This window comes from Arabidopsis thaliana (assembly GCF_000001735.4).
Source record: "Arabidopsis thaliana chromosome 1 sequence".
Lineage (NCBI taxonomy): Eukaryota > Viridiplantae > Streptophyta > Magnoliopsida > Brassicales > Brassicaceae > Arabidopsis > Arabidopsis thaliana.
Genome location: NC_003070.9, coordinates 10,015,581 through 10,029,033, shown reverse-complemented (window position 1 = coordinate 10,029,033; position 13,453 = coordinate 10,015,581). Strand labels below are relative to the sequence as shown.

Genomic DNA, 13,453 nt, shown 5'->3' with positions numbered 1-13,453 from the left:
TTATGAGAAAATATAAAAATTTAAAAATTATCAAATTGTGGGGAAATGTTTAAGGAATTTAATGATTATTTTGGAAAAAAATGCCATTTGGACTGTTTATTATGGATTCTTTTCTTTTTATTGTTCATTTTTTCTCTTTATAGCATTTATTTATATTAAGAAATATTAAATGAGCATTTAAAATTTACTATTTGTTGTGTAAATAATCTTTTTTTTTTGTTTTGTTTTCTAAACTAACCAGAGTTCAATTATGTTTTTTTTTTTTTTTTGTTGCACATATGCTTTAGAAAATTAGGCATTTTCTTCAATGCTATTGGCTCCATACACTACTTGCTCCTTATTTGAGGAAATTTAAATACTATTTGAGTTAGAAATTTAAGTTTTTCTTTAGACTATGTAATACATTAGGGAAGTCGCCAAGAATTTTTCCAAAATCAGAGTTTGGGTCACACGATTTGTAAGATATAATATAACCATGCGAATATGCGATGATAGAATTCAAGATAGGCTAAAGCTAAGCAAATTTTATACATACGAGAAAATTAAAACAAATACCAAACAAAAAAGTGTAAAAAAAGGCTTTGAAATTAAAACTACCATCCATTTTAGGGATGGAACATTTGCAAATATTAGAAAATGTTAAGACTAATGTAGTAACGCTAAAATTTGTGACATTGTATGATCATCGGGTTTAGTCCAAGTTAATGTGTATGGAGGGGAGTGGTTTGCAACTTTGCGTAGCTGTACTTGTAGTCGTAGGAAAAAAAAACTAAAAAACGATTCATGATAACATTTCTTTCGAGAATGTATATTTTGTTGATAAATTGACATAGACTTTATGATAGCATCGTAGTAGAACCACGTTAAAGATTTTGATTCAACGGCTAATTAGTGCTCAAGTCTACGACTACATGTAACGTAATTTGATAATAAAAAAGGAATATTGGAAATGTAACGTATTATATTTTCAAGATAAGTCAATTAGATTGATAACCGTAATTTTGGTTGCGCTTGACAATTGGTCATTTCTTAAAATAATTTGGACCCATTTGTTTTCTTATATCCTTTCAATGAGTTTTAACAATGAGATTGTTTGTACCTAATGTAAATTTGCATTACTTTTGGAGGAAAAAACAAACAAGCATAACAAAGGAATCTTGGGTAAAGAATTTGGACAAGTGTCGTGAATACTAAGTTATTATTATTTTCTTTTAAGATACAAGAAGGTGTAAAAGAAGGAGATATTGGCAAGGAAGGAATATAACTTAGCTTTTCTCCACTATGTTTTCCATATTCCTATCTTGTGATGCTCATCAATTTTCATCATACCATCTACTTTCAATTTCTTCAATGGTCATATTCTATCGTTCTTTATCTATTATTGCTTATTATTCTCATTTCAAATACATAATGTTCGTCGTATGAACTCTAAAAAAATATTCAAATTCAACTTTTAACTAGGTTATAAGAAATAATATCTCCACTAATTTTAAACAACCAATTCTTGACTGAGTACGATTATATATTAATCACAGTTAAACAGCCAATTATTGACAATATTTTCTTTGAGTATGCACCTTACATCTTATATATCCCTGGTTGGAATATAGATCGGTCCACCACTACACTTTATCTTTGATCCGGACCAAATTAGTGACAGTGGAGAAGTTTTTTTCCTTCTTTTTCTTTTCTTTAAGGTCTCCAAGGTGAATTCAATGTCACCATAATAGATTTCTATATCATATGTGACAAAACATCCAACTCAAATTCAAAATAAGCTAGGGATAAGAGTGGCTCAACTAGATGATGCTTAACGTCGAGCCCATACTTTAATGGTAGAAGAAAGCATGTATCCCATGTTGGAAAAAACGAACAAAATGATGTTTATCAAATTGTTACACTCTCGAGGTTAAATTATCTACGAAAATTGTATGCTTCGAAGAACATCACCATAACGATTTAACCGTCTGGTAAATTCGAAAATTTGTCCCGAATAAATATACTTAACTACTTATTACTAATGTGTGTAAATTTTTTATTCTTAAATCTCTCAAATGGGATAAATTTAGACTATGATCATTCCATGATTTTAGATCAATATAATTTATTGTTGTGCATTGGTGTAAATTTAGAATTCCAAAACTATTTTATTTAGATTTTGTTTTAACTATAACGTCTGGTAAATGTATCACTTTTTTAATATTAAATAGTAAGATAAAATCATTTAACTCTTTGTATGATTTAAATTCGAGTTATTATAAACGAAGTGTACTAAGCTAATTCATAAATTACTTTAGCTGAAGGAGTTAGCCCATTTTGATTACCACAATCTCCTAAGATTATATCACACAACATAAACTTCTACTAGCTCATCATAAGTAGCATGCGTTTTTATAAATCGATGTGTTGTCTTTTTCCTTTTTGATCGTCGTTATGAGAAAACATGATATGCTTTTATGGAATTTCTAAGCATTTGCCCAAATGATTGTTCCCCCTATAATATATTCCCTTTCTCTACCTCCAACAGCTATTCTCACTTTTTTCTTTACTAACTTTTTTCTCTCATTCTAGTATTCAGACTCTTGGTGGAATAAACCTAACGACATACCCATAGGTTCCTTTCGTCTCCAATTTAAAATGAAATCGTTTTGTGATAAAGACATTATTCTTTTGTAAGAGTTGATCGCCTTTTACCACAAAACCAAACTAGTTGTCGCTATAGTTTTGACCTTATTAGATCATGGATAAATATGATGTACATTTTGTAATCTGGAGAAAGAAGTAATTTGGTACATCTCAATGTCTCTTTCATAATGAATTCGTCATTATCCAACATTACCTAAAATCGAGCCATTGGTCTCAAAAGACCAAATCTAAGCAACAAATGTTGAAAAGACAAAACCTCAACATCAAAACTTTTTTTATTTGTCACCTAATTTGATAATTTAAAAGCAGATTGTTTTTGATGATGGATGGTACATGTATATAGAGGAGAGAATCAGAAACTCCTCAACTCTTGTGAAAAAGAATCATTACCGTATTGTTAACTTTGGTTTGAATCTTCTAGATTGAATAAGATGATGATGATGATGATTCAACTGGATTTGTCTGGTTTCCCACTAGCGGTAGTACCAGGCTGTGGTTTTAACTGGAAAATACCGCTCAGTCCTCGTGCCTTAGCAAGTTGTTCAAGCTCCTCTAGCTTGCTCTTGAGATCTGCCACTTGCTTTTCTAGTTCTTCATCTTTTATTCTCAACTCCTGTAAAACCATGAGATTCACAAATCTCAACCTAATCAATAATCAAACCTCAACATGATATTTCTGAGTAGTCTATCTCGTTAGAACAAGCACACAAGTTTGCTCGGTTCTTAACTAATGAAATGCTTTCTTATTTAGTTGTTACTGCAGATTTCAAGTTAATGTGAGCATACATTGAATATGTTGATAATTGTTTTCCATCTATGGCGCAAGAAGTAACCATATTTATAAAGCTCCTTTAAATAAGACGGATATCTCACGACTTCAAGGAATGAGAACCAATTCTACAGGCTGCAACTTTTAGGAAGTCTTGAGTTGGGAATCTGAAAACACTACCACCATTTCCTTAAAACCATTTATCTAAGCGAGTTTATATTAAGTTCTTCCTGAGCATGATATCTGCTAATTTCATGAATTTATATGCAACCCACTCTCTATTAACTAACAGTGTCAGTATGTAACAATGCTAAATCCTGAACAGCACATGGGAGTCTACACTTAATGAGGCAACAAATTATCTTCCAAGAGTATTCTGTGTACCTCTAGTTCTTGCTTACGTGCTTCCTCTTTTCTTGCTTCTGACCGCGAACTTCTCTGCACCTCAAAAACAACAACAGCTCCACCGACCTGCACATATAATCTATTAGTTCTACAGAACAATTTAGAATTGTATACAAGAATGACACTCAGACCAGCTATTTTTTTTAATTTATCTGACTTTGACACCATGCAAGATATCCACTAAATTGATATGGGAAATACGGAAGAAACTAGAAATCTTAATTTATTAGCATAGGTTGTGCTATCAGACAAACAAGAGCAAGAAATAATCAATCATATGGTACATTTCCCTTAAATTTTAGTATTTTGTATACAAAAACTCAACAGTTATATCTCCAATCCTAGGTCTAACTCATATGAGCTTAGTATTTTACTCCAAAGCCTAGTATTTTGGATAGTAACTCAACAAAATACACCAACAAATAGCTGAAACAACACTAGAGTCTGATTGGATAGCATCAGAAGCTATGATTGAGTAGAACCAAATCATTCCATGAAAAGAGCTGTTTAGTTTTCTTTCTCTGCATGTTTTGCTTCTCCTAAACATCTTAAACAGGTCTTTCTCAAGGCCACATTAATCCATTTATCACCAATTGGTGAGAATGCAACTAACCATTGATAAGCTAGAACGAGTAAATGAAGGTAGTTCCAAATTCATCTAAAACAATAGAATTCACTGCCTAAAGAATGTTGAGTAAAGAGTGTTACCCCAAAGAGAAAGATCTCTCCAATGAGGTCAACAGCAGCTTGAACAGCCTTTTCCTCATCTAAGGGACGAATCTCTACATCAGTGGCATGACCATATATCCTTCTTTGCATTTGCGTAGTGATTCGATGATTCCTCTGGTCACATAAATCCAACAACACATCAAATTTCAAGATCACAAAACTAGCAAAAATCTCAACTATTAACCTAACCACGCCTTTTTCTGTAACAAAACCTATATTCCGGAAGTTCCAAAAACTCAGCAGAATCGAAAACGCAAGACATATTATAGGCGCAACGAATCTCAAAAGCGAGTTTAGAATCAGAGAGGATCCCAATTTACCTGAGCGAAGTTGATGATAGATTGACGAAACTTGGGATGAACCTTAGCTTGGTGCTTGAGCTGACTAGCCAATGGTTTACTTATGGTTTTGACGGCGAGTGTGCCCAGTTTCATCAACGGCAACACCATTATTCTTCCAAAAAACTTAGAAGAATCTCACTTGAATCGGACTGCGAGGGATATGGAGCTAAATTAGGTGAGAACAGAAACCTCCATTGGGAATTTGGGATCAATCGAGGTTTATCGAATTTTTCGTGGATCCGATTGGTGAAGAGGAAGAAGAAAGAGAGAAGTTGAGTCGTTTTGTTTGGGTCGTCTTTTTACAACTTTATTTTATTTGTGGAATAGACCCCTCTATTTTGTTTGTTCTTCTTTGTCAAGTTCAATTTCTTTAATCTAATTTAAAAGACCCAATTTTGGCGGTTTCTGTGCATATGTGATAATAATGTTCTTTTTGTAAGTATTTTTCTTAGATATATAGAATAGATTATTACATGTAACAAACAAAGAGCAACAAATATTATGAGTTTAATCAAAAAGAAATGGAACAAGTGAAAGAGAGAGCAAAAGGATACGAGAAAAAGATAACACCTAAACAAAAGTCAAAGTGACCGAGAGCATCGAGCACCATTGAAAATGAAGAAACATCCCAACAAACTAGCATTGCACAATTTGAAAAAAAAAGTTTTATCCGCCACTATGCACTTGGTATCTACCCTCCTAGTGATTTAGAAGAGCTTCAAAAATGTGCAGAAACTAAGAACATGCATCACTGTTATGGATTAACGATCGAAAAGGCTTTACTCCATACCAAAACATATGGAATTCCCAGAGAATTGGTTAGGGTGTTTGATTGCAGAGATCACAAGTCTGGATGCGCTGAGGATCCTTTCATGAAGAAAAGAATTCTAAAACATGTCCGAAGAATCAACACAATAGAAAAAGTTTTGCAAGAGTTACATCTGATAGAAGCCGACATACTTCATTACTAATGAATGGGTGAACAAGGAAAATTTATTTACTATAATCTCGCCGAATCACGGATTCCTAACCCTATTTTCGTAGGATATCACTCTGTAGTCATAGTGAGTCTTGACATAATTGATGATGAACTTATAACAAATGCTTATTTATATATAAGATTTAAATAAAGGGACCTTCTAGATTAATTTAGCGTGCTTCTCGAAGTTTTGGTACATCCACAAGCAAATGAACACATTTCTCGTTATGTATTCATATTGTTGAATATTTTCTTCCAATCTTGTGAAATGAGATTAAGTGAATCAGACTTATTGGGGGTTTTATGCATGGTGCATTGATGTCTTAAAAACAACAACAAATAAGATATATATTTTCAAAAAATGTACAAAAAAAACAAGAATCAAGAATTTCTAATTAAAATTGATTTGAGTAAACTTTTACTTCTAAGAAATTCACAAATGAGAGCAAGATTTGGAGGCGCATACGTTGACGACAAAAAAGACTTAGCAAGAAACTATGACAACAAATTAGGGAATATGATATTTTTGATCTTCGATATATACATGAATAATTAGAAGAAAAAAATATCTGCGAAATAGTAGATAAAAAGGTTGACCAAATTTTCTGTATAATTTATTTATTTTTAAAAAACAATTTGGTTGAATAGATTGAATGAGTTTTCTAACTTGTTCATGTTAAATGACAAAAAAAAAAAAAAAAAAAGATGAATGATCATTTCCACTCTTTCAACTTCTTATTTTGAGACAACCATTTGTACTCCAATGCTAGAATTTATTTTGACAAGTTATGTTGAACTACTTTTTCTAGTAATTTTTCAAATTAAAGTTCATTTGAATGAGAAATGAATGTCCAAAGTTGATTTGTTTGAAAAAACATACATTGAACACATGGAAAAAAGTCTCATATTGAAAACATGGAGAAATGTTTGTGTCTAGGCTCAAAGACTTGAGACCAAAATGTTGTAAAGAAAGAAAGCATATCCATACTCAACTAGGTTAGGTTCTGATTTGAGTTTGAGTAATGGGCTGGATGCTTAATGGAGTAGTTTATCTTTTTAGCTCGTATTTGTTTTGAAACTTTTAATTGATTTAGTCAAAGCAACAAACAAATATCCAGTGCCGGCTCTAGGGGGTGCCAGAGGAGCTAAAGCACAGAGTCATCAATTTTATTCCAATTTTACTTAAGATTTTAGGTCCAAAAATCTATATATACATTTTTGCAGCCACTTTGTGAAATAAATCCTAGAGTTGAGATTTATTTACAGCGGCTGCCATTGACATTTAATAATTGTTTTTGATAATTAGAAAGAAAATATTCTAATTAAATATTTGACATTTAACAATCTTTCCAAAATCTCTCTACCTTAACTACACTATTAATTACTAAAATAAAATTTCTAAAATATTTAATATCATTTAATTACTACAAAATTATCATTTTTGATATTTTTTCTGCATGATTATAATCATCAAACCGTATAGATATTTGATAGCATTTAATTACTACAAAATTACAAAATATTTAGACAATAATTTATAAACATATCATAAATAAGATCAACATTAATAAAATAAATGAGTCTTTTTTAGAGGACGGGTTGGCGAGACGGGTTTGGCAGGACGTTACTTAATAAAAATTGTAAACTATACAATAAAAACATTTTATAAATAGATACAATTTACAAACTTTTATATATATTAATTTAAAAAATAAATTGTTTCCGCGGTATACCGCGGGTTAAAATCTAGTCTCTGTAATTAAAAACAGTATTAACTAAAGCCAATTTTTATAAATCAGCACAAGGTCTTCAAAAAGTTTGAGCCGGCTCTGATCTTTTCGGTAATGACCATTAATATAACACTTAATTCACGTCTCCATGAATGCTCATTTTAGTGTAGATATGTTTTGCTTTTGCAAATAAAAGGTTGATGAGAGAGTTTGTTCCTACACACACAATTTCATTCATTCACATACAAAACAAAATAAATCCATTCATGTCTCTTTTTTTATTGCATCAAACAGTCACACTAAAGAATTAAAGAAAGATCTTCCCACCTCCGCTCAAACCGTCAATTGTTTATCAACTAATTCAATTGATTGTTGTACCTTACTTTTTGGATTTTATGCAACTATTCAATTCTACTGCATAGTAGAAATCATCATGGAACGCAGATGATATGAGCAAACATAATTAGCAAGTCAATTTAATATATTATTCTTAATGAAAAAATCATTTGTCCCCTCATAATGAAATGAAAGAATTAAAATCGTACCAAATATTCAATATGACCTATTTCTTTCCATGTAAATTCATCTCAAAATAGTTGTTTACTAAATGGCTTTGGAGAAAATAAATTAATAAATGAACTAATCATACTAGGATCTAGCAACAAGTTTATAATGTATCACCGATTTGACGAACTTTATGCTGTTCAAATTAACTTCACTTTGTGAGTCAAAACTCAAAAGGTTGAAAGAGTTTTTATGAGTTTATCTTGTTTTGAGATCACACATGCACAGTTCAAAATTAGATGTGGGATTGGATATGAGAAGAAAAAACAGACAACCTTATGTAAATATTCCTTTTGTATTCTAACACAAACATGATAATGTAAGACATTAAACTCCCATCTATAAGATCCCGCGGCTCTGTTCTTGATGTTTCTGATCTCTACTGATATTTTACTATTGTTAATTCCTCTAACAAATTCGCCTAAACAGTTCAAATAGCACAAGATAGCTTAAGCTTATTATCTGATCAACATCTTCAAATGGATCTTGTCATTACGCTGACACAGACATGGCTAAACACCTAGCATAAGCGAGATCGTTTTTGAGAACTCTCGACTTTTTCTTCACTCTGGCGAGTCTTAGAACGCTGCTCGGTATCTTTACCACTCCAAAACTTACCAAGGAGAGTCAAGTATCCTGAATCATCGATGACTCTTCTAATGATAGCTTTGCGTTCAACATGCTCACCAATCTCAACAAGACGTGGGGACTTGGGCAAGCCCGTAAAAGTTATATAGACATGTGCCCTTCTGGCATTGAGTCTCTTATCCAGGGGCTTCTCATTTTCTTCCTCAGTTTCAATCACCACTTTCAGAATCTGAACCTGAGGCAGACCAGTCTGCGCTACCTGCACCAACAGCAGTTTTGGTGTTAATAGTTATTACCAAAAGTCATGGTATGTCATTATGCAAAAGAAAAAAGACAAAAAATAAACTTACACCAAACATTCCTCTATCAGTTGCTAAAATCAAAAGTTCCAAATAAAGAGAAATCCAATCAGTGGCTTGCCACTCTGATTTCTCTAGCTGCAAAAGCAAGAAAAACTTATCACTACTTAAATGATGACGAGCAAAACAAAACGGATGATGTGTCTTAGTAATAATAATCTTACCTCGTAAAATCGGTTTCTATCATGACGCAAAGCATCATCTGAGGGCCAATCAGGCAATGGACCTTGGAAGACACCATCTGACACTGCGCTACAACAAAAGTGAGGTACGAAGGGCTCCTTGGTGGTCTCCGCCGCTATGAAACATTATTAATCAGCAAGTGAGATTTGATTTTATACTCTTGACTTGTATTAATATAAAAATGAACAATGCAGCACAAGTCACCTTCATTTTGATCTTTTTTAAGCCTAGCAATAGCGACTGTCAAATCCAAAGTGTCATATTTTCGTTCATCAACTCGAACCTGAAAGGTTTTCTGCAAAGGAATAGCTCCTGGCTCGTTTGCAAGCAAAGTAATGTAGTACGAAGACGTAAGGTTCATTGTCTTGTTGAATTTCTGTAGGGCATCGAGCTCGAAACTTGTCCCCTAACAGATGAAAAGAGAAAATTAATTGGATGTGGTACAGGACATGTTTATGAAGCACCAAGAGAGAGAGAGAGAGAGAGAGAGAGAGAGAGAGAGAGAGAGAGAGAGAGAGAGAGAGAGAGAGAGAGAGAGAGAGAGGAGACTATATATATAGTTTTAAAATATAATTACCTGCAAAATATTGAAACGATGAAGCCCCAACAAAGCATATCGCTTGACCAAGAGAGGGTCAGGATAACGACGACCAGATTGACAGTCGTAGTGAAACAGTCCAGTAAGCACTACTGGACTTCGAATATCCTCGGAATCAAAACCCTAATTAAGATACATCAGCAATGTAAAAAATCAGTTAGCAATCTCTAAAAGCGAGAGAAACCCTAATGCAATAAAATATTCAGTTAGCAATCCCATAAACAACACTAGAACCTATCGAGTTTCTACAAGCTATTAAGAAATAAGAACTAGGATCAGGGTTAGGGTTTAATAATTATGTCAGTTCAACATGTATCACAATCATGGAAATTCTCTAAACAAGAAGAAGAAGATAAAAGAATTACATCGGATTCCGCCACTCCACGCCAGTACTCCCTCACATGACGGGCATATTCCTCCCCCGTAAAACACAGAGCATCCTCCGTCGACATATTCTCCTGCGCCTCCTTGTGTGTATCTGACCTGTGCGTTTTTTTCTTTTTTGAAATCGATTGAAATCGATCCAGCCCTTATATCCCAGCCGACGGATTCTTTTATGGGCTTACGTTGGGCCTTATCAGCCCAAATCTCTTCTTATTAATGATACAATGACTCATTATTCATTTTACAATCTAAAGCGTTGTCATTTTGCACACAAAAAAAAAAAAAAAGCGTTGTCATAAGAGTTTAACGATAGTATCAGAAAGATTCAACAATAAATCAGTTATTCAACTAATTATATCCGGCAATGATTCTTCCGGAGATCATGCTTATAGTGAGTGAGTCCTTTGGATTCGTTGATGATCGATCAGTTGAAGCATTTGCCTTCAATTATGAACTATTAAGGGTGGTCTTTTGAGCAGTAGCCGGGTTTGTTGCCACAAATTGTTAGATTTTTGCCGGTTCTTTATTTTTGGAGTCATTTTGTTGTCTTTAGATGTTTCTTATGGAGTCTGCTTTCGGAATTTTTTTTTCGTTACAGAACTGAAGAAGCAAAGGAGACATTGCGGAAACTTAAAGAAGGCATAATAAAGGTGTATTCTATAGGGAAGTTTTTGACGGCTTACTTTTGATGAGACTGATTTGTATTGTTTAAGGAACTTAGCCATGGGATCAAGCTATGAAAGTATTTAATTTCAGGTTCTCTAGAGATCACACAGCCAAAGTTCAAAATTATATGTGGGATTGGATAGGAGAAGAAAAAACAGACAACCTTATGTAAATATTCCATTTGTTTCACCACAAACATGATAATGTAAGACATTAAACTCCCATCTATAAGATCCCGCGGCTCTGTTCTTTAGGTCAAGAAGACAAGAACGAATAGGATGATGAACAAGACGAGCAAGAAACATATCATCATCATTTGACCTTTTGCTCCAGCTTTCTTCATTACCATTCCCACTTTTTTCTGTCACAATACCATTTTCATTCTTTCAGTTTTTACTTTCTGCAATCAAACCAGCAACAAGACCTTTAAGGGGTTTACCTGAACAAATTCAAGACGGTTCTTTGTGCTGTCCATCTCCGTATCCAATTCATCTATTATTCTCTCCTGAACACACACAATAACAAAAACTTGATGTTTCTGATCTCTACTGATACGTCCTACTGTTAAATCATCTTCCCATATTACTAACCTGTGCAACGAGTTCGTCGTGTATAGTGAGCCCCACTCCTCCAATTCTCTGTACACTTTTACTAAGCTCATCCAATTCTTCGTCTTGTTGCCTGAAGTGAAAAAAATGATGTTAAGTTATGGCACTACTCTGTTTTTGAACAACACTATGCTACAATCTTCAGTCTAAAATCGTTATAAACTCAGAAGCAAAGAAAAGACTGCAAAACAATGTAGAACACACAGAGAGAGCTTTACTTTATCAACAGCATTTGCCTATCTGATTCTGACTGTACAAAACCATCATCGTCTCTCCCTCCATACTGATCATATCTACTTGCTTCACCCGAGTTTGGCATTCTCATTAGTTCTCTACGCACTTCACTTGCATGACCTGCTCCAGAACTAACCTTTCCAGCTAAAACACCAGACTTCACATTCCGCACCTATAAAAAAAATCGTAATCGTCTTGCACAAGTCAACTAACAACAAATTTATGCCACTATGTAAAGCAGTATTCATAACAAACTTAGAGAACATACCTGTGTCCTAGCATTACTAGTCCATCTCCTCCGTTTTTCAAGCTCAGCTTCATCAATGCCATACCATGAAGGATCTTTTGCTGCAACAGTAATCGCTTTTTCCAGCTCATCTACCTTCCTATCAGTAAAAACAGCTTCAATAGCCATGAAAGGACTCGAATATATTCAATTGGAATTTCTAATCATGTAAATAAGGGCCAATACATTCCTACAAGATCCATTTACAAACACAAATCCTATTCCACACCAGCTAAATTATATATAAAGACGAGATTAATAGAACCGTGACTAAATACGAGTACCTGCCACTCAATGCTTCCACAAGTAGCAACAAGCTCCTTCGCCACATGTGCTTGATCACCCATGTCGGGAGAGATACGCTCCCATTTGTGGAATGTAGATTGCAACTTATCAATCTAACAAAGCATCATCCATCAATCACTGTACTTCAAAATCTAAACAAAAAAACATCTCTGGCAATTTCTGAACAACTTACAGAATCCTGAATCTCTTCTTTAACAATGTAGAATGGATCTTGAGCTGAAGACATCCCGAAATCAACAAAATTTTGCTACCCTATACACCAAATAACACAGCTGATTAAGCTATAGAAACAAGTTCTTATGCAAAGTTAGTTACAGAAACAGAATTTTGAAATTTCATCTCATTGGCAGGGATTGTTCTGGAGATGCGCAAATTCTACGATTGCAAAATTAGAGTTCCTAAGTCACAATGATCAAACTCGACAAAACTATTAGATCCAGAGAAATTCCGATTAAATCCTGGCTAATCTAGGGTTAGAATTTTATTCAATAGAACCGGAACGGCTTTATCAATCTATGTGCTTTAAGATCGACACAAACATTGGAGAAAAAGCTTGCGTTTAGAGACGATAACGACAAGGATCAATGCGAAAGGAGAATTGATGTAAGAGGAAAATTGAAGAAGCTTCCTTACCTGTGAAGGAATTAATCGAAAGGTGACGCGACGGAGAACAAACGACGGTGAAGTAAAAGAGATTCCGGCGTGAGATTCGTCTCTCTTACATAGCAAAACGCATCACCTGCGGTTGGCTTTGAGATTCGCTGAAAGTTTATTTTTGGGCTACTGGAGAATCTTATAAAGCCCAATAAGAGACCACAGAGCCCAATAAGTTATTACAAATCTACGACAGTATTAATAAAGACCATTTTCTACGTTACAAAATTTTGATTATTAACTGTTATAGAAAATGGTTATATTGAAACGCATATTTGGCATTTGTTATAGAAGAAAGAAACCACTCTTGCTGAGTTTTTGTTGGTTAAAGCGTGACCTAAGTCTGTCTATTGAGAAGATTCATAGTCCATGAAAAATCCGATGCTACTATAAATGATTGTTTACTAATCCTAGAAACCAAAAA

At 33.8% G+C, this 13,453-nt stretch overlaps 3 protein-coding genes across 5 annotated transcripts; all 3 read right to left on the bottom strand.

The window, feature by feature from the left end:
- Positions 1-2,722: 2,722 nt before the first annotated feature.
- Positions 2,723-5,217, bottom strand: AT1G28510 (Optic atrophy 3 protein (OPA3)). The gene is made up of 4 exons (NM_102619.4): positions 4,870-5,217; positions 4,529-4,663; positions 3,800-3,886; positions 2,723-3,259 (listed from the first exon to the last, which is right to left on the bottom strand). The coding sequence occupies exons 1-4, from the start codon at positions 4,996-4,998 to the stop codon at positions 3,095-3,097; spliced, it is 516 nt and encodes a 171-aa protein (NP_564311.1). The 5' UTR covers positions 4,999-5,217; the 3' UTR covers positions 2,723-3,094.
- Positions 5,218-8,554: 3,337 nt separating this feature from the next.
- Positions 8,555-10,343, bottom strand: AT1G28500 (hypothetical protein (DUF626); the record flags this gene model as incomplete). Its single annotated transcript, NM_102618.2, has 6 exons — positions 8,555-9,010; positions 9,102-9,188; positions 9,275-9,408; positions 9,498-9,699; positions 9,871-10,014; positions 10,257-10,343. 6 exons carry the CDS (start codon positions 10,341-10,343, stop codon positions 8,684-8,686), a joined length of 981 nt encoding a protein of 326 aa, NP_174172.1. The 3' UTR covers positions 8,555-8,683.
- A 643-nt stretch (positions 10,344-10,986) lies between these two features.
- SYP61 (syntaxin of plants 61) lies at positions 10,987-13,178 on the bottom strand. Of its 3 annotated transcripts, none has more exons than NM_102617.4 (8): positions 13,009-13,178; positions 12,548-12,627; positions 12,354-12,467; positions 12,052-12,165; positions 11,768-11,955; positions 11,532-11,622; positions 11,381-11,446; positions 10,987-11,302 (listed from the first exon to the last, which is right to left on the bottom strand). In NM_102617.4, exons 2-8 carry the CDS (start codon positions 12,599-12,601, stop codon positions 11,192-11,194), a joined length of 738 nt encoding a protein of 245 aa, NP_564310.1. In that variant the 5' UTR covers positions 12,602-12,627; positions 13,009-13,178; the 3' UTR covers positions 10,987-11,191. The 3 variants fall into 3 exon arrangements, with proteins under 3 accessions (NP_564310.1, NP_001031102.2, NP_001321010.1); NM_001036025.5 differs by having other exon boundaries at positions 12,052-12,169; positions 13,009-13,056; NM_001332815.1 differs by lacking the exons at positions 12,354-12,467; positions 12,548-12,627; positions 13,009-13,178 and having other exon boundaries at positions 12,052-12,283.
- Between the last annotated feature and the right edge of the window lie 275 nt (positions 13,179-13,453).